At 63.4% G+C, this 18712-nt stretch overlaps 8 protein-coding genes across 8 annotated transcripts; 5 read left to right on the top strand and 3 right to left on the bottom strand.

Annotated features, from left to right (window-relative positions):
- Window positions 1–195: 195 nt before the first annotated feature.
- Window positions 196–942, top strand: TMH18 (Tmh18p; the record flags this gene model as incomplete). Its single annotated transcript, XM_076647774.1, has 4 exons — window positions 196–266; window positions 328–614; window positions 674–735; window positions 811–942. The coding sequence occupies 4 exons, from the start codon at window positions 196–198 to the stop codon at window positions 940–942; spliced, it is 552 nt and encodes a 183-aa protein (XP_076506596.1).
- Window positions 943–1372: 430 nt separating this feature from the next.
- On the bottom strand, window positions 1373–4127 carry JCM10292_002267 (uncharacterized protein; the record flags this gene model as incomplete). Its single annotated transcript, XM_076647773.1, has 15 exons — window positions 1373–1581; window positions 1657–1745; window positions 1839–1956; window positions 2015–2146; window positions 2271–2313; window positions 2398–2444; window positions 2511–2660; window positions 2726–2876; window positions 3019–3086; window positions 3182–3204; window positions 3274–3395; window positions 3486–3523; window positions 3633–3732; window positions 3796–3829; window positions 3967–4127. The coding sequence occupies 15 exons, from the start codon at window positions 4125–4127 to the stop codon at window positions 1373–1375; spliced, it is 1485 nt and encodes a 494-aa protein (XP_076506595.1).
- A 682-nt stretch (window positions 4128–4809) lies between these two features.
- JCM10292_002266 (uncharacterized protein) lies at window positions 4810–6211 on the top strand (the record flags this gene model as incomplete). The annotated part of the gene is made up of 5 exons (XM_076647772.1): window positions 4810–4880; window positions 4943–5052; window positions 5123–5228; window positions 5290–5844; window positions 5917–6211. 5 exons carry the CDS (start codon window positions 4810–4812, stop codon window positions 6209–6211), a joined length of 1137 nt encoding a protein of 378 aa, XP_076506594.1.
- Window positions 6212–6380: 169 nt separating this feature from the next.
- Window positions 6381–7053, bottom strand: MGR2 (Mgr2p; the record flags this gene model as incomplete). Its single annotated transcript, XM_076647771.1, has 5 exons — window positions 6381–6526; window positions 6599–6684; window positions 6759–6806; window positions 6888–6915; window positions 6990–7053. The coding sequence occupies 5 exons, from the start codon at window positions 7051–7053 to the stop codon at window positions 6381–6383; spliced, it is 372 nt and encodes a 123-aa protein (XP_076506593.1).
- A 517-nt stretch (window positions 7054–7570) lies between these two features.
- Window positions 7571–10099, top strand: CCA1 (tRNA adenylyltransferase; the record flags this gene model as incomplete). Its single annotated transcript, XM_076647770.1, has 9 exons — window positions 7571–7780; window positions 7928–8044; window positions 8118–8264; window positions 8328–8615; window positions 8676–8712; window positions 8805–9458; window positions 9545–9646; window positions 9707–9810; window positions 9887–10099. 9 exons carry the CDS (start codon window positions 7571–7573, stop codon window positions 10097–10099), a joined length of 1872 nt encoding a protein of 623 aa, XP_076506592.1.
- A 334-nt stretch (window positions 10100–10433) lies between these two features.
- On the top strand, window positions 10434–12891 carry JCM10292_002263 (uncharacterized protein; the record flags this gene model as incomplete). The annotated part of the gene is made up of 7 exons (XM_076647769.1): window positions 10434–10584; window positions 10661–10807; window positions 10872–11065; window positions 11120–11595; window positions 11652–11719; window positions 11775–12658; window positions 12724–12891. 7 exons carry the CDS (start codon window positions 10434–10436, stop codon window positions 12889–12891), a joined length of 2088 nt encoding a protein of 695 aa, XP_076506591.1.
- Window positions 12892–13250: 359 nt separating this feature from the next.
- On the bottom strand, window positions 13251–15441 carry JCM10292_002262 (uncharacterized protein; the record flags this gene model as incomplete). The annotated part of the gene is made up of 5 exons (XM_076647768.1): window positions 13251–13312; window positions 13389–14142; window positions 14208–14320; window positions 14387–14643; window positions 14699–15441. The coding sequence occupies 5 exons, from the start codon at window positions 15439–15441 to the stop codon at window positions 13251–13253; spliced, it is 1929 nt and encodes a 642-aa protein (XP_076506590.1).
- A 481-nt stretch (window positions 15442–15922) lies between these two features.
- JCM10292_002261 (F-box protein) lies at window positions 15923–18699 on the top strand (the record flags this gene model as incomplete). Its single annotated transcript, XM_076647767.1, has 11 exons — window positions 15923–16085; window positions 16152–16292; window positions 16357–16610; window positions 16682–16698; window positions 16752–16864; window positions 16926–17086; window positions 17173–17261; window positions 17322–17363; window positions 17419–17483; window positions 17544–18400; window positions 18481–18699. 11 exons carry the CDS (start codon window positions 15923–15925, stop codon window positions 18697–18699), a joined length of 2121 nt encoding a protein of 706 aa, XP_076506589.1.
- Between the last annotated feature and the right edge of the window lie 13 nt (window positions 18700–18712).

The raw sequence follows: 18712 nt of genomic DNA, 5'->3' as shown, positions 1-18712 counted from the left end.
ACGAGGTGGATGCCGGGTGGCAGAAACAGCGGCGCAGATCGGCACTCCGGGGAGGGCCATGCGAGGCTTGACTGGGTCTAGATCGCCCTCGTAGCCCTCCTGCAAGCTCTCTCCGAGATGAGCGCACCGACGATGACGGCGTGACCTTGCGCCTCTCTCGTCGTTCCCCTCGCCCTTGCCTTCCCGCACAGCACAATGTCGGACGCAAGCGTAACGCCGTCCGTCTTCCGCGCACTCGCAGACCAGCGCGGCCTGTACAACATCCTGTGCGTGCACCCGTCGCTTGAGCCCCACCTCGCCGCCTCCTCACCGCGTTCGCGCACACAGCCTCGGCACCACGCTCGGCACCACCGTCTGGCATTCGTTCATCGGCGGTCCCGTCGCGTACAAGGCCCTCCCGCGCCAGCAGTTCGGCCACCTCCAGTCGAAGCTCTTCCCCAAGTTCTTCTCGCTCCAGTCGGTCGCCTCGCTCGCCCTCGCCGCCCTCTACGGCCGCTCCCGCACCGTCTCCTGGACCCGCTTCTGGCGCACCGGCGACCGCAATGCCTGGGCCCTAGTCTTCATGGTCGTCACCGGCGTCGCAAACTGGTGGTTCGTCGGCCCGCTCACGACCAGTGCGTCCCGTTCCCGCTCCTCGACCGCTCTCCTTTCCTTGACACTCTGCTCTCTCCAGACACGATGAAGCGTCGCCACCGCCTCGAGCGCCTCGAAGGGAAGGAGTACTCGGACGACAAGGTGCGTTCCGCGCATACTCGACTGCGCACTGTCGCCCAGTGCTGACCGCTCCGTGTGCTCCTCTCACACGAGCAGGCGTCGACCGAGATGAAGCAGCTCAACCGCCGCTTTGGCGTCCTGCACGGCGTCTCGAGCCTCCTCAACCTCGTCTTCCTCTCGGCCGCCGCTTCGCACGCCGCCTACCTCGCGGCGTTCCCGCCCGCGTAAGGTCGTTTACGCAGAGCGGTGCGATCTGCCGCGCTTGGGGCTCAGATTCCAGGACTGAGGAGGAGGAGGCGCAGGAGTGTACGTAGGCTCGTTGTATCAGCTCTGTATCCGCGTGCTGTCTGTCAGAGAGAAGGCCCGTCGTGTGATGCTTTCTCCGATCGTTGTGCGCCGGCACTCACGTACCGTGGGACTTCAGGAAATTTACGTCCACTGAAGAAGCAAGTGCGAGTGAACAGCAAGTCCACCGGCTCTCTACGTCGTGCGCCAACTGTTGTTGGAGCCGCATCTCAGGCCGCATTCCTTGGCATTGTCAAACACTGTCTCATTCCTGTATACGATCGCATTTCTATACAGAGTGCCGCACATACGAGGAACAAATCGACTCCTTCCAAGTGTCCCCTCCGCGCAGCGCACTCGGGCGCTGCTCCGTCTAGAGGACAAAGCGGAACCCGGCCGGGTAGTCCTCGACGCTCATGCCCTCGCCGTCGCCGTTCTTGCGCGCCTCGTCGCGCGCGGCGAGCTTCTTGTTGAGGCGCTGCAGATCAAAGCGGTGGAAGGTCGAGATGATCATGCACGCCGCAAAGGTCCCGATCGCGATCGCGAACGAGTACTTGTACGACGGCGCCCACTGCTTCGGGTCTGGGTTTCGAGAGCGAGGGGGGGAACGTCAGTTGTTTGAATGCGAGCGAGAGTACGTCGAGAGAGGAAACGTACAGACGTAGGCACCCGAGACGTTGCCGAGCTGCGAGAAGGCGTTGACGAACGCGAGCGAGACACTGCGAGTCATGGCCGGGCGAGCAAAGCTGTGCGACCGAAAGAATCAGAGATTGAGAAGGTCAGCGTCGGTCCACTACCGCTGGATAGCTCTCGGAACGGGGTGTGAAGACGAAACTCACGTCGAGGAGACCCAGGCGAGGAAGCAAACAAAGCCCGAGTAGGACTGCGCCATCAAGAAGAGCGAGAAGTAGCGCGGGCCGAACGAGCTCGTCGTCATGGCGATGATGAATCCGATGACTGCACCAACTTTTGTCAGTGCCTCACACGCTTGAGGCTCGAAAAGACCTGAACGTACTGCCGATGCACAGCGGGATGCAGATGTGGAGGTAGCGCTCCTGCACGCGGTCGGAGTGCATCGAGACGGCGAATGCGCAGATTGCCGCGAAGGCGAACGGCGGCGCGCACAGGAGGAGACTCTCCGTGTTGCCTATGGGAAGGGAAGACAAGGCATCAGCTCGGCAGGTTTCACGAGAAGGGCAAGGCGGGATGCGAGGCGGCACGGCTGGTCGGCCGCATGCGCCGCCTAGAGGCATAAGGGTTCAGTTCCTTACCGTAGCCGAGGGTCGACGTGATTTGCGGGAAGAACTGGTTGAACTGCGGCGTAGGAGCTTATGTCAGTCGAATTCAGCTGAGAGGAACTGGAAGAAGGGAGAAGCGGTGGCGGATGTCGCGACGTACGGAAAGGCCGACAGTCATCGAGGTGAAAGCGAGGGCCATGACCCAGACTGGCGATCACAGAAGGGTTAGTGCGGGCGGTGGAGAAATGACAGAATCGGCGGATCGAGACTCACGCTTGTAGTCGAGGAGAGCCATGCGAAGCGCCTTCCAGTTCGAAACCTTGGTCTCGTCCTTGGCGCCGACATCCTCAGTCATGCGGAGCTGAGCAACCTCGAGCTCGCGCTTCGAGAACCCGCGCGAGTTGTGCGGGAAGTCGGGGAGCACTGCAGAACGACCCCAGTCGGTCAGTCGAAGCTTGAGCTGTGTTGTCGTCGAATGAGAGACTTACTCGCGGCGAGCACAAGTGCAAAGAACATGGTCAAGGCGCCCTCAATGTAGAACAGCCAGCGCCATGCGCGGACGCCGCCCTTGCCCTCCATTGTCCCGAGGATTCCGGCGGCGATGAGCGGACCGAAGGCGTTCGAGATGAGGGAACCGCACTGCAGCAGTATAGAGTCAGGATGTGAGTCTCAATGCGCATGCAGGCAGACAGGGAAGCCGCATGCGACTTGACCGCAAGCCTCGGCGCCAGCGAGCAGTCATCCGGACGTTCCAGCGAGTCGGGGAGGCGAAAGAACGCACGTAGAGGGCAGTGAAGCGCAGCCCCAGCTCTTTCTTGGTAAACCAAGAGGCAAGAACCATAAGAGCACCTTGAGACAGCGAACTTCAGAAGTCAGCCCGCCGTCGTCGAGAGCGACGAAAGTCGCGGCCGACCGAGCGTTGCGCCCGAGAGATTAGAACGCACCGGGGAAAAAGGCAGCCTCGACGCTACAGTACCTAGAGGGTCAGCTTCGCACGGCCGTAGGGAAGGCGGTGAGGAAGACAGGGCGGACGCACAAGCCCAGGAGGAAGCGGGTCGCCAGCGCGGGGCCGAACGAGTGCGTGCCGCCGGTAGCGACCGAGATGCCACCCCACACAAACACCGCGGCGGGGAGGAAGATGGAAGGACGACCGGTGTACTGAGGGCGAGAAGCAAGTCAGGCCCACTCCTTTAGGCTCGCCGACCTCGCGGACACGGGCCCTCATTCTCCACCGACGCGACGACTCACTTGGACAAGGAAGTTCGACGGAATCTGCATGAGAATGTCTGCGAGTGCAAGCACAGTCAGGAAACTGCCAGGATGAGGTGAGAGCGACGGAACCGCGCGTCTCGACGCCTCTTTCGCGGCAGCGGCATCAGTAAGAGCCAGACTCACAGCCGACGTAGAGGATACTCAGGAGCGTGTCGTACTCGCGGCCCTGAAGGCCAAGGTCCTCCTCGAGACCCTTGGTGCGAGCGGCCGACACATTGTTGCGCTGAAAGGCGGCGCGGGTCAGCTGGAGTGTCACACCGCGGGAACGAGCAGCCTCAAGACGCACGTCGATGTAGTTGAGAATGTAGATGACAATGAGGCTACAGGACGCGGAGAACGAGTCAGCGAAATTGACAAGAAAGCGTGAGCGGAGGACAGCCGCGGCTTCCTCCACTCAACGCCGCTCCTCCCGGCCGGTCCCGCACGCGCGAGCAAGAAGGGAACGACGGAAACGCACATGGAAAAGCGCGCGTCGAGCTTCCACTTGAGCTTGCGCTCGACCGCCTTGCGCTCCTCGTCCGACATGTACGCCGCGGGCTCGAGGGCGCGCTCGTCAAACTGCTCGATGCCCTGCTGCTCCTTCGAGGGCACCTTGGCCAACTCTGGCTTGGTCGACATGGTGTCTGGGTCGCTGGACGGTGTTGAGAGCAGTCGTGCGAGTTGAGAAGGTCGTCTAGCGGTGATTCAGTGTCACGGCAGCACAGCAAGGAGGGGAGCGGGTCGCCGGAGGAGCAGGCGAGTGATGGCGGGGAGATCAAGCGGAGCGACGCGGGTGCTCGCCACAAGCAAAGCTGGGACCGACATCGATGCTTTTCTCGAGCTCGAGGTGGAGGGCAGGTGGCTCCGACCGCGGGCCGAGGGGCTCAAGTGTGCCAAATCAGAGGGAGCCCGCGAAGCAAGGCGGAGCACCGTTGCGCTAGTCTGCTGGCCCTGACATGGAACCGGGGTGGCGCAGAGGGGTTTGCAGGTGAACTCTGCTCCGCCGTGTTCTCCGTGCCCGACAGACGCCAAACTGGGCGTGATCGGCGATCAGCCAAGCAGGAGCAGCGTGGGCGCACTGCGCGTTTTTGACCGAAAGTGCGCTTGTAAGGCGGAAGCGGCCCGACGCCCGCCCGACGACGAGGAGGACAGGGGGCGCAGAATCCGCACAGTGGGAACACAGCTTTGTTCTGCAGCGCCGTGTAGGCCTCTAGAAGACACAGCTGCGCAGCGCATGGCTTCACGTGGCACGGCGTGACCTTGCCTCTGCACCTTGCTGGCTCGCCACCTTTCGCTCAACCGGCAACGCGCTTCGCTCAGCATGGCTCAGGCGGCGCCGCAGGAGCTCGTGATTGCTGTGCTGGTGCACGGGTTCAAGGGCGGCGCAGACACGTCCGTCCAGAGCTCCGCCTGCTGTGTTGTCACCGACTGACGCCTCGTCGAGCTGATGGCAGCTTTGGCTCGTTTCCGGCTCGCGTGCAGGCTATCCTCGAGCCGTGCGGCATCCTGCTTGAGCCCATCGTCTACCCGGCGTACGACACGCGCGGCGAACTGATAACAGCTGGTGCGCTCGCGCTGCTCGGCGATGTGAGACTGGTGAAGTCAAGTTGACCACTCCTTTGCACGCGCCGCAGTCGACAACCATGTCACGTGGCTCATACAGACGGTCGCAGAGAAGCAGGCGCGGTACCGCGAGCTAGGGGGGACCGGTCCAGTCCGCCTCATCCTCATGGGCCACTCGTGCGCCACTTCCGCGACGCTGTTCACCTCCGTGGTCCGCTCACGATGCTCCGCTTTACAGTATGGGCGGTCTCGTCATTGCCGACTCGCTCCTCTCGACTCTCCCCTCCGCCTCTCTCCCCATCCTAGGCCTCATCGCCTACGACTCGCCTCTCATCGGCCTGAACCCCGCCGTGTTTAAGAGCACGTTCGACAAGGCCCTCGACGTCGCGTCCAAGGGGCAAGCGGCCCTCGCGGCCCTCGGTGCGGGCTACGGGTTGTTCAAGAGCGCGACGGGCAAGAAACCCTCCACACCTGACGCCGCCGCTTCACGGTCAGCCGCCGAGCAGAAAAAGGCGCAGCCGAGCAAAGAGGTCGCCGTGCCCCCGCCGGCCGAGTCGGCGTCGGCGACGCCCGGCTCGAACTGGATGTCGCTGCCGTACCTCGCCGCGGCGGGCCTCGCCGGCGCCGGCGCGGCGTTCGGCGCGGCGTACTACAACCGGGATACGCTCGCGCGGCACTGGACGTGGGCGACGAGCCATCTGAGCTTTGTCGGCGAGCTGTGGAAGACGGACGAGCTCGAACGGAGGCTCGAGAACGTGGTCGCGGCGCGGGAAAAGGGCGTCGGGTTTCACTGGTGCGTCGCTTGCGCTCTCCCTCTTTTGCGCGCGCGCGCGGGCCTGACTTGTCGTCTGTGCCCGCTCTGCAGCTTCTACACCCTCATCCCCGCGGCGGGCAGCACCCCCGACCGGACCTTCCTCGTCCTACCGCACAACGCGGTCCTGCGCGCGCGCTTCTCGCCCGCGACCGACGCGCGGCGCGACATTGACGAGATCAAGGCGCACTGCAGCATGTTTGACCAGAGCCCGGGGACGTACGCGCTCGGGCAGGAGACGGCGAGGCTGATCACCGAGTGGGTCGAGAGCGCGCGGAGGGGCGAGATGGGGTTCTGGAGGGGCGAGGGGGCGATGGGGGCGCAGAAGCAGGACGAGAAACTGGTCTGAGCGTGGGAGCGGTGCTTGTAGATAGATGCCGGCTGATTGCCCAACCACCTGTTGTCGTTTCTCCGCCACAGCCTCATGATCTGGCTCAGTGATTCTCGTTCCGCCCCGACCGCTCGTCTACGCCTTGACCTTCGCCTCACCTGCCCCTGCTCCGCGAATTGTCCCTCGCTCACAGCCTCTCGCGCTTGTCCATCCGCTCCCGGACGGCCGGCACCTGGTGCGGCACCCCGGGCAGCCCGATCGCGCGCCCTTCCCGCACCTGCTGCGCCGCCCACTCCTGCATCGTCAATCCGTCCGTGCGGATTACGGTGCCGACTGTGCGGTGCCGCGGGGAGGGTGTGTCAGCGGGATGAAGTGGAGGGAGGGAAGAGGGAGGGAGAGACGGACTCGACATGAAGAAGGCAAAGGTCGCGCCCGAGGAAAGCATGTAGGTCGAGAGGGTCGGGAGGTAGCCCTTGCGGCCGGCGCCACCGCTACAGTAGATGAAAATGCGAGCGAATAAGCGACAAGGGACGAGGGAGATGGAAAGGGAAGAAAGGCGGCGCACGAGAGGATGGCAAAGTTGCCGAAGATGAAGCCGATTGTCAAGCCGACACTGTGAGATAAAGTCTACGTCAGCTAGCTGGCAGGTCGACTCTGCTCTGCCATTGCAGCCCAGCCAGGAGGCGCGACTCACAGACCACCGGTGAGCATGCCCATTCGCACTGCGGCGGCGTCCGAGGAATGAAGCACGTCAGCTTGCTGAGACTGACAAGCAGCGTATCGTGACAGCACGCACGCTTCTGGAAGACGGACGGCTCCTGGGCACCCGGCTGGGCAGCGACGGCAGGAGGAGGAGGCATCGTTTCGGACTGGAACTCGAGGTTGGCAGGCTGTAGCTGGCTGCAGGCGTTGGCAAAGGGCTCGTCAGTGTCCTGCTGGGCTAATACCGCTCCCGACGAGCGTCATTTGAGTGTGAGAGGCTCGAAGAGATGAAGCTGGAGGAAAGGCGGAGAAGGCGCATCCGCAGCCCACGAAGAGCTGGAACGGTCTGAGGGGGTCATTCAGGGTCGAAAAGTACACTTACTGTGCAGGTCTGTGCAGTCCAGGCAGCGGCTGAGCGAGGTGGGAGCGACGGCGAGAAAGTGACGGAGAGAGAGCGAACAAGGTCGACCCTCTGCCCTCTCCTTAGCTCCGACTGGGGACAGACTTGCACGCTAGAGGAGCTCGTAAGACCTGCGAGCACTCTCACGCACTCGACCCGCGCCCTCCCGCGTCGAGGGTTGCATGCTCGCACCGCTCATCCGCACCGCTCCTCGCCGCTGCCTCCCCTCTCGCGCCTTCCTGCGCTCCGTGCACCCCGCCAGGACCTCGATCACCATGACGGTACCCGCCGTGCCCAGCCTCACCCTCACCGAGAGCGAGCAGCGCCTCGTCGACCTCCTCACCGCCTGCGCAGACTGGGTCGACGCAAACCCCCGCCTCGTAGATCAGCTGCGCCTCAAGGACGACCACGGGAATTGGATCGGGAAGGAACGAGGAACTGAGCCGGTCGAGCTCCGCATCGCCGGAGGGTGGGTCCGCGACAAGGTCAGTCCGCGTTCGCTCTCTCGCGCTGCCGGCACCCACAGGAGTTCTCATCCCACCTGTACGCTGTCGCACCGGGCGCTGGGATTGGATCCGTGCCTGGCGGACGAGCAAGCACCGCTGGCAATCGTTGACGCGGACTACACGCAGCTCCTTGGGCGACAGTCGGACGACATCGACGTCTCTACTTCGCCAGATCCCATCACGGGGCTCAAATTCGCCATGCTATTCGAGCAATACCTCGAGTCGCTCGGCCAGCGGGATGTGGTGCGCCAATCCCACTCGAAAGGCCAGACATCGACTGTGTCCACTCTGACCTGCTCCTTGTGTTGGCGCACAGATGGGCCGTCTGACCAAGATCGAAGCAAAGCCCGAACAGTCGAAGCACCTCGAGACCGCGACTGCACGTGTCTTTGATCTCTCGCTCGACTGGGTGCAGCAGCGCGGGCAGGAGGTCTACACGGAAGGGAGCCGCATCCCCACCGTGGTGCGTCTCTCCCGCCCATATCCGCCTCTCGCTCCTCTCCTCACGCGCGACCCCGTCACGCAGGCATTCGGAACCCCACTCGAAGACGCCGAGCGCCGCGACCTGACGATCAACTCGCTCTTCTACAACCTGCGCACGCGCGCAATCGAGGACCAGACGGGCAAGGGCCTCTCGGACCTCGGGTTCGTGCCCGGTCAGCCGCGCAAGATCCGCACGCCGCTCGAGCCTGTAAAGACGTTCCACGACGACCCGCTGAGGGTCGTCCGGGCGGTCAGGTTCGCGGCGAGGTTTGGGAGGGAGTACGAGCTCGATCGGGAGATGGAGGAGGCGATCAAGCGCGAGGAGATCAAGGTGCGCTTCGAGCGTGGCTTGTCTCCGAAGCCGAGGCTGACTTGCTGGGACTGAGCGTAGGAGGCACTGCGCAATCCGCTCAAGATCAGCCGCGAGCGTGTCGGAGCAGAGCTCGACAAGATGCTCCTTGGCGCGTTGCACTTCAGCATCAGCATCGTTTTCGCCCTTTTTGACGTCGTTGTTCTGCAGGCCGGGATCCCTACTACGCCTTTGAGCTGATTGAGCGCCTCGAGCTGCATCCGCTCATCTTTCTTTACGAGCACGACAAGGTGTTTGCCGCGCCGTCGTCCCCCTCTCTTGGCCCGTCCGCCTCGCCGACGCTCCCCAGTGACCCGTCTCGCTCGTCGCCCCCGCCCGAACCCGACACGGCCCTGTCAGTCACCGCCGCACTCATCCTGACGCAGCTCCTTTCGCCCGCCTCCTCCTCGCCGTCCTCGCTCCCCGCCCTACATCCGCTACTGCAGCTGCACGCGACCCCGCTCCCCGACTCCCCCGCCTCCGTCGCCCCACCAACCTACCCGCCCGTCTCGCCCTCGCCCTCAATCCCGCTCTGCGCGTGCGTCTACCCGCCGACGCTCAAGCGCCTGTACCTCTCGTGCGGCCTCCTCCCGCTGTACGGCCTGCTCGCGCCGGACGGCAAGCAGGGGAGCGGCAAGGTCGTCTGGGTCGGAGAGAAGGTCGTGCGCGAGGGCGTCAAAGGCCCGACGGTCGACATTGGGTTTGTCAAGCGCGCGAGAGAGGCGAGCGCGTTGCTCCGGCCTGTGGTGAGGAGTGTCGTTGCGGCGGCAGACGGCGCGGGAGAGGTGGTCATGCGGGATGAGGGAGAAGAGCGGGCTACGATCGGTGCGTCCGATGTTGCGAACCTTTGCCTGCAGCTTACACGGCTCGCTGATGCCTGTGGTTCTTCGGACACCTCTTCTTCCGCACAGGTATGACGCTGCGGCACCCCTCCGTGCATGACGGGCAGCACCAGCGCTGGAACGTCTCGCTCCTGTGGTCGCTCGTCGTCGAGCTCGTCGAGGCACGCGCAGGTACGCTCGCCCTCTTGAATGGATTAGTGATGAACTTAGCTGACCGCTTTGCGAACACAGATGTCGAGGAGCAGAAGCGCCTCGTGCAGCTCTACAACGCGTTCGTCGACCGCGTCGTCGCGCACGAACTCACGAGGCGCGCATTTGCGCCGCCGCTACTTGACGTACGTTTTTGGTAAATGCTTACTGCTCGCATGAACCGACTCAACTGACACTCGACTCGCTCGTCCCGCCGTGCAGGGCAAAGCCGTCAACGCGCTCCTCCCCTTCACCAAGTCGTCGCCCGCGATGCCGCGCATCCTCGACCTCGTCGTGCGCTTCCAGCTCGCGCACCCTTCGGCAGGGCGCGAGGACGTGGAGGCGTACTTGGGCGACGCCGAGCGACAGAGGGAGATTGCGAAGATGGTCGAGGAGGCGAGGCCGGTGCCGAAGGGCAAGAAGCGGAAGGTGTGAGTGGCAAAAGCGGATGTAGGCCGTTCGCTGGTGCATGCATCCACACGGCTGCCTCTGTGTGCAGAGGAGAGATCGCATTGACTCGCAGAGACCGTTCCGCGCGCTCGCTCGGACCCTGGCAGCAACCAGCGCCCACAGCTCGCTCTCGGTTGCTCGTGCTTCCGACAGTGCTGACGAGCTGGCCCAGCTCCTATAAGGTCTGCCCTCGCCCGACTCGGCCCATTGTGCGACTGCCCCCTCGTCTACTCGTCTCGCTCTTCCTTCGCCTCTTGCCTTCGGACTCTCTCGCTCGTTCGCTTCGCTTGCTCCGCTCCGTTCAGACTGCACTCGCACGATGCCGCCCAAGAAGCGTCAGCTCGTGGTCAAGCAGCCCTCGCCCGCCGCGGAGGTCCCGGACGAGGGTCATCAGGAGACGAGGACAAAGCGCGTGACGCGGGCGAGCCAGGGCAAAGGCAAGGGGAAAACGGTCGACGAGGTCAAGGGCGGTACGCGCTGTCTCTTCTGCCGTTCCCGAGCGGCCGGTCCCGAGCGGATTCTGACGGTCCTGCCTCCCTCGAACAGCGTCGAGCGATGTCGAGGACAGCACGACTCCTTCGCCGAAATGCAAACGCACGGGCAAGGCCGGAGAGAAGGGCGACGGCGTCAAGAAGTCGCGCATCCGCACCATGGCGAGCTTCCAGTCGCTTCCGCTCGACATCCTCGTCGAAAGTGCGCCCTCGTTCCCCTCGTACTCCTTCGCGCTCCGAGCCAACCTCTCTACTACGACCCGCAGTGGCACGCTACCTCGACCCACTCTCGCTGCTCGAGCTCTCGCGCGTCAATAAGGCTGTGCACGCGACGCTCGCGCATCGCAACGCCGTCCCGATTTGGCGCGTCGCCCGCATGAACGTCGACTTGCCCGACCTGGCCGCGACCGACCTAATCGAGATGCAGTACCCTGCGCTCATGCTCGGCGCTACGTGCTCGGTGCGCCACCAAGTCTCTCTTCTGGTGCCGAGACGATTCTCACGACTGCATCAGTTCTGCGGCGAAACGGGAAAGCGTGCCGACTACAGCCTACGTCGCCGCTGGTGTAAGGATTGTCAGAAGGCTCAGCTCCTCAAGGCGAGCGCAATCGAGGAGAAGGTTGGCTTCACGCACGAGGCGACGTTCAAGGTGACCTTCGCGACGCATCATTCTGCGGGCGGCAACGAGACCAAGACGGCCTACTACTGCAAGCGCGACGTCCTCGCGGTCAACAAGCAGCTGTGGGCGCTCCAGGGCAGCATCACGAGCGCGCAGGGGCGCGACGAGCGATTCGCTGCGTTCGATGCGATGAAGCGCTACGTCGAGGAGCGCATTCGCAACGTCAAGGCCGCCAAGGAGGACGCGGTCGTACTCGCCAAATGGCAGAAGTCGTCGAGCGAGTCGCGCCGCAAGGCGGGCGAGGCGGCCCGTGTTGCGCGCAAGAAGGCAATCGTCGAGCGTTTGATCGATCTCGGTTACGAGGAGCGCGAGTGCGTGCCAGATCCTTTTACGCTCGAGGTCCTGTTTTGCTGACATGCTCAAGCAGCTGCACGGGCTGGCACCTGTCAAACGTCAGCCACCTTGTCGATCAGCCGCGCATTCTCACCGACTTGAGTGCGTGTGGGCACCAAACCGTCTTTGCCTGCAGTCATTTAACACGTCGTCGCAGTCTTCAAGCGCATCAATCCTGCTCTCGTCGAGCACGTCGAGCGTCGCAAGGCTGCCCGCCTCGAGATGCAGGCGCTCGCCCGCCTGAAACAGCTCGACCGTGACCTCAAGCTCCGCTACATGGCTCTTCCGAAGGGCGATACTTCAAGCTTCCCGCTCTTCGCGCAATGGGTACACCTTCCGCAAGTTCAGCAGTTTTGGAAGGCGGAACACCCGCTCCCGCTTGACGATGCGTCGTGGACTGCTGTTCAGCCGGCTCTCGACGAAGATACCGACATGGCACGTCGCGCCATCAAGCTCGACTATGCTCGCCGTATCGTCGTCACGCTTCAGAATGCCGGCGCAACCGTCAGCGACATTGTTGCCGCCGCGCTCGCTGTTCCCGCGCTTCCGCCTAGCGACCTCAAAAAGATCGCCCTGCACGACTCCAACGTCCCCGGCAGCTCTTCCCTCTTGCAGCGGCCTCTCGACCTCGAGCACCTCGCCTCGTCCCTCTCCGACGCGGACCTCGCCACGCTCTTTGCGCACCCGGCCGCTCTCTTCACCTGCGCGCGCTACACGTGCTGCCGCCTCCTCCCGTACCCGGACCTCCACGAGCACCTCGTCAACGGGCAGTTACTTGTTTCGGCGACGGGTGCGGGCGGAAGCGCACCGAGCGCGGTCCTCTCGTCGTCGCTCGTCCGCGAGATCGTGCGCTTCATGCATGCCGACTCACCGAGGGACGGAGGCGAAGCCGGCGTAGCAGGCGGCGTCCACGAGAAGGAGCCGGTGCAAGAGCTCGAGAAACGCGGCGCTGTGTTCGGTTGCGGGTTGTGCAGCGGCGAGGCGCGGCCGAGCTACCTGCTTGCGGAGGAGCCGGCGAGCGAGCTCACGTGGAGCGAGATGGTGCGTCAGTCCTCCGATTTTCTATGTAAATCTGCAGTCGACTGCCATGCTTGCGTGACGCGCAGCTGAAGCACTTGACGACGTACCACTTCGACTTGCGGGCGCATGAGCTCAAGACGCCTATCTCGGGCAAGGCGCTCATCCAGCTTTGCAAGGTTGAGCATGAGGGCGCGAAGGTGGACGAGCATGAGATGCTTGCGGTTGCGTCGCATGAGGACACGGGCGAGGCTTGACCGCGCGGACGAAGGGTACGTTTCCCTCACTCTCCGCGCTGGCCCTGTCATGGCAGCTGACTCTCTCCGTCTGACAGCAAGGAAGAGCTCACGTTGCTTGTGTCTGAACTGTCGTAGGCTTTGCGAGCGAGGGAGGCTGTTGACGAGTCGATTCGCAACTTGAGAAGGTCGTCGTTACCGACGAGGGCGCGCATCCCGATTGCACAGCGCGCTATGAGGGTCCATGGTTACTCAGCAAGAAGTCGAAGAGGAAAGACTACGGCATTCGCCTAGGGCGAGGCAAAGAGGGCACATGGCTGCTGAACGAGGCAAGATAAGGGCGAGAGAAGCGGCACCGCCAGCTCGAGCGAGCGTGTGCACTACTTGGGCGAGCCCTTGGTCTTCTTGAGCATGTTGTTGATCGCAGACTGCGAGACAGGGGCTGTTTGGTGCTGATCGAAGTCAGTCTCTGCCAGATGCGCGCAAGGGTTCCCAAGCGAGCATGGAGCGAAACGCACGCGACGCGCCGTCGCCGACCATGACCTTGGTCGACACGCTCGGGACGCCGTCAGCGTTGATGTGAAGCCAGCCTGGGCCGGGCGGGAAGAGGCCAGTCGTCTTGGGTCCGGTGACGGTGAGCTTGGTGCCCTTTAGCGTCGCGACGAGCTCGACCATGCGGCTGCTCATGTGCACGCCGTGCGTCGAGTAGCCGTGGTCCATCAGGAAGGCCTGCACGGCCTTGGTCCCCTTGGGCACCGACACGGTGAGCGTGAACGCCTTGTTGTAGGCGACCTTGGCCGGCGCGCCCGAGAACGAGGGGCGCGCGAGCGACATGTACGGCGGGCTGAGCATCTCGACGCCGTAGCGCGTGCGGTACGTTTTTTGCGACACGCGGTCGTTCGGGTTCGAGCCGGCGACAAAGACGCGCCCGTCGGGGATCACGGTCGCGGTCGAGTGGTACAGGCGCTCGACGCGGCCCTCGGGGAAGTTGTAGCTGAAGCGCTTGCCCTTGGCCGCGACCGGGTCGTACAGGACGGGGCGCTTGACGGGCGAGGCGGCATTCGACGCGCCGACGGCGTCCTTGACGTTGCCGTAGCCGGCGATGCCGCGCATCGCGCCGTTGATGATGAGAACGTGGCCGGTCGGGAGCAGGAGAGCATCGCCCATGAGGCGGGGCGAGGGCATGTCCTCGGTGATCCAGCCCTTCTTGATGCCGGCGGTGTTGAGCGCCATGCGCGAGCACTGCTTTGACGCCAAGTACGACGAGGAGAGCTGAGAGGGACGAGGATGGGGATCAGCACGACATGCGAAGTGAGTGATTCTAAACCGAAGCCCACCTTTGCAGGGTTGAGATTGAGGTTCGCGGTCGTCCCGCCGCAGAAGAGGATCTCCGGGGTCCAGTTGTTGGCGATCGTGAGCGGAAGAAGCACCGATGCAGCGCTAGCCGGATCTGCAGAGAAGTTCGACGGAGCAAGTCAGCCAGACGCGCGCAATAGACGAAAGCTGGAGAACGCACAGGTGACCGTGACACCGTTCGGGAAGTCGGGCAGACGGCGCTCAATGTTCTTCTTCCAGTCGTAGACCATGGCGATCTGGTTCGCGGCGACGAAGATCTGGCCGTTCGGGAGGAGGTAGGTGATCGGGAAGAGGTTGCTGTTGAGGGCGTCGTGCAAGAACTTGGAATAGACGGGGAGGCCATCGAACTTGGGCGGGAACCACTCGAAGGTCGGGTTGTCGGTCGAAGGAGCGTTGTTGAAGCCGCCGGCGATCATGCTGTTCAGACGAGGTCAGTTTTTGCGAGTGCCGAAACAACGTGGACGCGGCGCACCCGCCGAGGATCATGATCGACCCGTCCTGGAGGCGCACAGTCGACGGGTACCAGCGCTGCGACGTCATGCGGATGCGCGACGGGTTCTCGTACACGTCGCACTTGTCGTCGGTGCACGGCGTGAACAAGCGGACAGCGGCGAGCCCGTCTGCGGCGTTCTCGTTGGAGTCCTGACGCGGGTTGCCGCCGACGCTCACGAGCGTGCCGTTGCCGATCCAGCCGCCGCCGGCACAGAACGAGTTGGTCTTGAGGTTAAGCGCGCGGACTTTTTGCGTCGAGATCGTGTAGACCGAGCCCCACGCGGACCCGCCCGACTTGCTCTTCAGAGCGTTGTCCTCCGCCTTGTCGTAGATGACGATGTGGTTGTCGTCGACGAGCGTGACCTGCATGGCAGCGACGCCCGTCTGTCCGGCCGTCACCATGGTCGACGCGCCTGTCATGGCCTTGCCGAGAGCGCGCTTGCTGTGCGCTTCGTAGCCATGCCAGCTGCGCGCGGCGAGGCTGCCGTCGACGACGCGAGCGAAGATGTCGTCCTGCTGTTCGGGCGGCAGGAGGTCGTAATCAGCGGGCTCAGGGGCCGCGAGGTCGTAGTCGACCGAGGTTTCAAAGTCGAAAAGGCCTTCGTCGCCGAGGACCTCGAAGAGGTCAGTGCTGGGAGGAAGGGACGGGGTGGCGAGGGTGCGGGCGGCGAGGAGAGAAAGAGCGACGAGGGTGAGACGAGAAGAGCGAGTGACGGGGGCCATGGTGGGCCTCAGCGAGAGCGAGCGAGCCAGAGGACAGACGAGAGCGAAGAGAGCACGAGCAAGGAGAAGCAAGAGCGCTCAGTCCAGCCACGGCGAGGAAGCCGGTAAGGACGCGATCGACGGACAGGAGACGGACGCAGCGGTCAAAGCGGGATTCATGCGAGAGGCACTTCCACTCGAAGAGAAAGCCCTCGTAGCTGCGCTGCTGTCTTTGAGCGCTGGTCGCGTGTGCACCGAGTATGAGCGAAGGAGAGCCGCACCAAACTGATGAGAACGCGGAGCGATCTGAGCGTTCCACCTCGACTCGAGAGGGGTTGACACGGGCTGTACGAGCTCAGTACGTACTAGTTGTACATTGGTCCAAAGCTACGCCCGTCCAGAGGACTTTGAAGGAGCGCAAAGGGCGGTGCTCCTCGTCGCGCTACCCACGCGCCTCTCCGGCTCGCTCCCCTCCGTCTCCTTCGCCGCGTGAGCGCCTGCCATGACGAGGCCGACCCGTAAGGCCGCTGCGAAGGCCCCCAAGTACACGGCCGATTCGCCCTCTGCCTCCGAGGACGAGGGAGGGCGTACGGCTTCGTCGTCCAAACCCTCGACTCGCCGCCGCAAGAGGACTGCTGACGAGGAAGATGACGCTTGGAGTCATGGTGAGCCGCGTTGGCGCGCTCAGAGGCTCCAGACGCTCCCAACTCACCCAGCTCGGCCCCAAGCAGACGACGATTCGGATGCTCCCGCCGCGAAGAAGGCACGCAAGGCTTCCTCGGCGTCCAAGAGCAAGGGCAAGGGCAAGGGTCGCGGTCGCGCCGGCAAGCTGCAGTCTTTCCAGGCCATGCCGCTGGACATCCTCGCCGAGAGTCCGTCCTCGTTCCGCTTTCTCAATTTCCGGTGCCTTCTGACCTTCGACACCTCTCGCCGCAGTCGCTCGCCACCTCGACCCGATCACGCTCCTGCACATGTCGCGCGCCAACAAGATGATGCACAGCGTGTTTGCGAGCCGCTCGGCCGCGCCCATCTGGGCCATCGCGCGCGAAAACGTCTACCTCCCCGACCTCGAGGCGCCCGACATGACCGACATGCAGCTCGCCTCGCTCATCTGGGAGCGCGAGTGCCACATCTGCGGGCGCGGACGCGCCGTCATTGTCGACTACTGCATCCGCAAGAGGTGGTGCAAGGTGAGCTTGCAGCGTTGACGCAGCCCGCTCTCGGTGTCGCGCGGGTCCCTCACGCTTATAGTCTCATGCAGAACTGCCAGCGCGACAAGTCAGTCATGCTTGACGTGCCTTTCGACGCCAGGCCTGACCTTCACCTGACAGCCTCATCCACGCTTCACGCGCAAGGACTCGGATCGAGAATCTGCACCCGCAGGCGCTCGCCTGCTCGACCTTCACGACTCATAGTGTTTCGGGCTACAACTACATGAAAAAGCGTGCGGCGCTTTCCTGCTCGTCTTTTCCCCTTCGCGATGCTAAAGTATCTCTTCTTCACAGACTACTACTGCCAAATCGACGTGGAGGCCGTCAGTAAGGAGCTGTGGGAGTACGACGATGCCGTCAAGGACGCGAGGGGCAAGGAGGCAGCCGAGGCGGCCAAGCAGGCCAAGGCCAACTACCTCGACTTGCGCAGGACTATCGTCAAGGCAGCAGTGAAGGTGCTTTTCCGCGTGCTCCTGACTCTATCACACTTTAGTGTCCAATTGGCGACGCTGATGATCGCCCTCCGCCGTCGAACGCACAGGACGGCGATGTGTTGCTCAATTGGGAGCGTTCGTCTGCGCAGAACCGCAGGGACGCCGATCTCAAGGCTCGCAAGGCCCGCAGGGAGGCGTGAGCCGTCTCTACTCTGCAGCGCAACAAGGCGAGTGCTCATTGAAGTGCAATCTGCAGGATCGAGGCCAAGTTGCTCGAGCTGGGCTTCGACAAGCTCGAGTACGTAGATGCGACTTCTTCGCATCATTGAGTCTTACTCACCTCATTTCTAAAGCCTGCCCGGCACTTACATCCATGCCCGGTCGCTCATCGATAAGCCCACTGCGCTCACCGAGACGAGTACGCTGCCCCTCCCTTTCGCCGAATCATCGAGTCTTGCAACTGAACGCTCAATCACAGGCTGGAACAAGATTTCGAGCAAAGTCATCGCCGCAGCCGAGACCAGCAAGAAGTATCGCCTCGAACGTGAAAAGCTCGAGCGCATGCGCTCTCGCCGCGAGGCGTTGAAGCCTCGCTACGACGCATTGCTCCTCTCGCAGACCGCCGGCGAAGACCACGACACGTTCCCGTCCTTCGACATCTTTGTTTCGCTCCCTGTCGTCGAGCCTTTCTGGGTTCCGGACGACCAGACCTTCACGGACGACGAGTGGAACGCTGCCATTCCTACGTTCAGCGACGACGTTGATCGAGCCCGTCGTGCGATCAAAGTTGGGTACGCTCGCAGGGTTGTCGAGACACTCGCGAAGGCCGGCAAGCCTGTCGACAAGGTCCTCGCCGACAAGTTCGTCGCACCCGAGTGGCCTCGATCAGAGTCTCTCCAGGACAAAATCGAGTCCAGCTACTTGTTCGGTTCCTTTTCCGTCGCTCGTACCAACTTCGACGATTCGGCATCTACGGTCACCGATGCCGAGTTCGACTCGCTCTTCTCGAACGCCATCGCGCGCTTCCACTGCGGCGCCTACAGCTGCATCGCGAGGCACCGCTTCCCGCACGCGCACGCACATGCGCGCGGCCACGACTTTTCCGGGCTCGCGTCGCCCGTCGCATTGATCCCGCCCCTCGTCCAGCAGCAATTGGCCGTGCTCGACAGGCTCGGCATCCCAGACGACGGCAGCGCAGAAGACGAGCTCGACAAGCGCGGCGCAATCTTCTCGTGCCATCACTGCTTCGAAGCGCGCCGGTCGGTACAACACAACTGGTTCTTGGGTGCGCCGGTTACGTCCGTGCGGAACACTGGCTTGACGTGGTCCGAAATTGTACGCGTCTGACGCTTCACGCTCGAGGTGTCCGAGATCCTGACTATGGACCTCCGTTGACTATGGACGTCCGCCCGCAGCGCCAGCATACAGACCACTATCACTTCGAGATGTACCGCGCAACCTACTCCTACGATAGCAAGGTGATGCCCGAGATTCGCATCATCGGCGAAGAGTACGCCGCCACGCCCCCGCCCGAGCCCAAGCCTGTCCCGGGCGCGTCAGTCGGCGCCGATCTCGCCTCGCAAGGACCCGACAGCGACGAGCAGGCGGCGTTCGATGAGGCTGTGGCCGCCTGAGGGAGTGAGGAGG

The sequence above is a fragment of the Rhodotorula paludigena genome, assembly GCF_050403205.1.
Source record: "Rhodotorula paludigena JCM10292 DNA, Rt_paludigena_JCM10292v1_ctg11, whole genome shotgun sequence".
NCBI lineage: Eukaryota > Fungi > Basidiomycota > Microbotryomycetes > Sporidiobolales > Sporidiobolaceae > Rhodotorula > Rhodotorula paludigena.
This window is presented reverse-complemented; position numbering and strand designations above follow the sequence as displayed.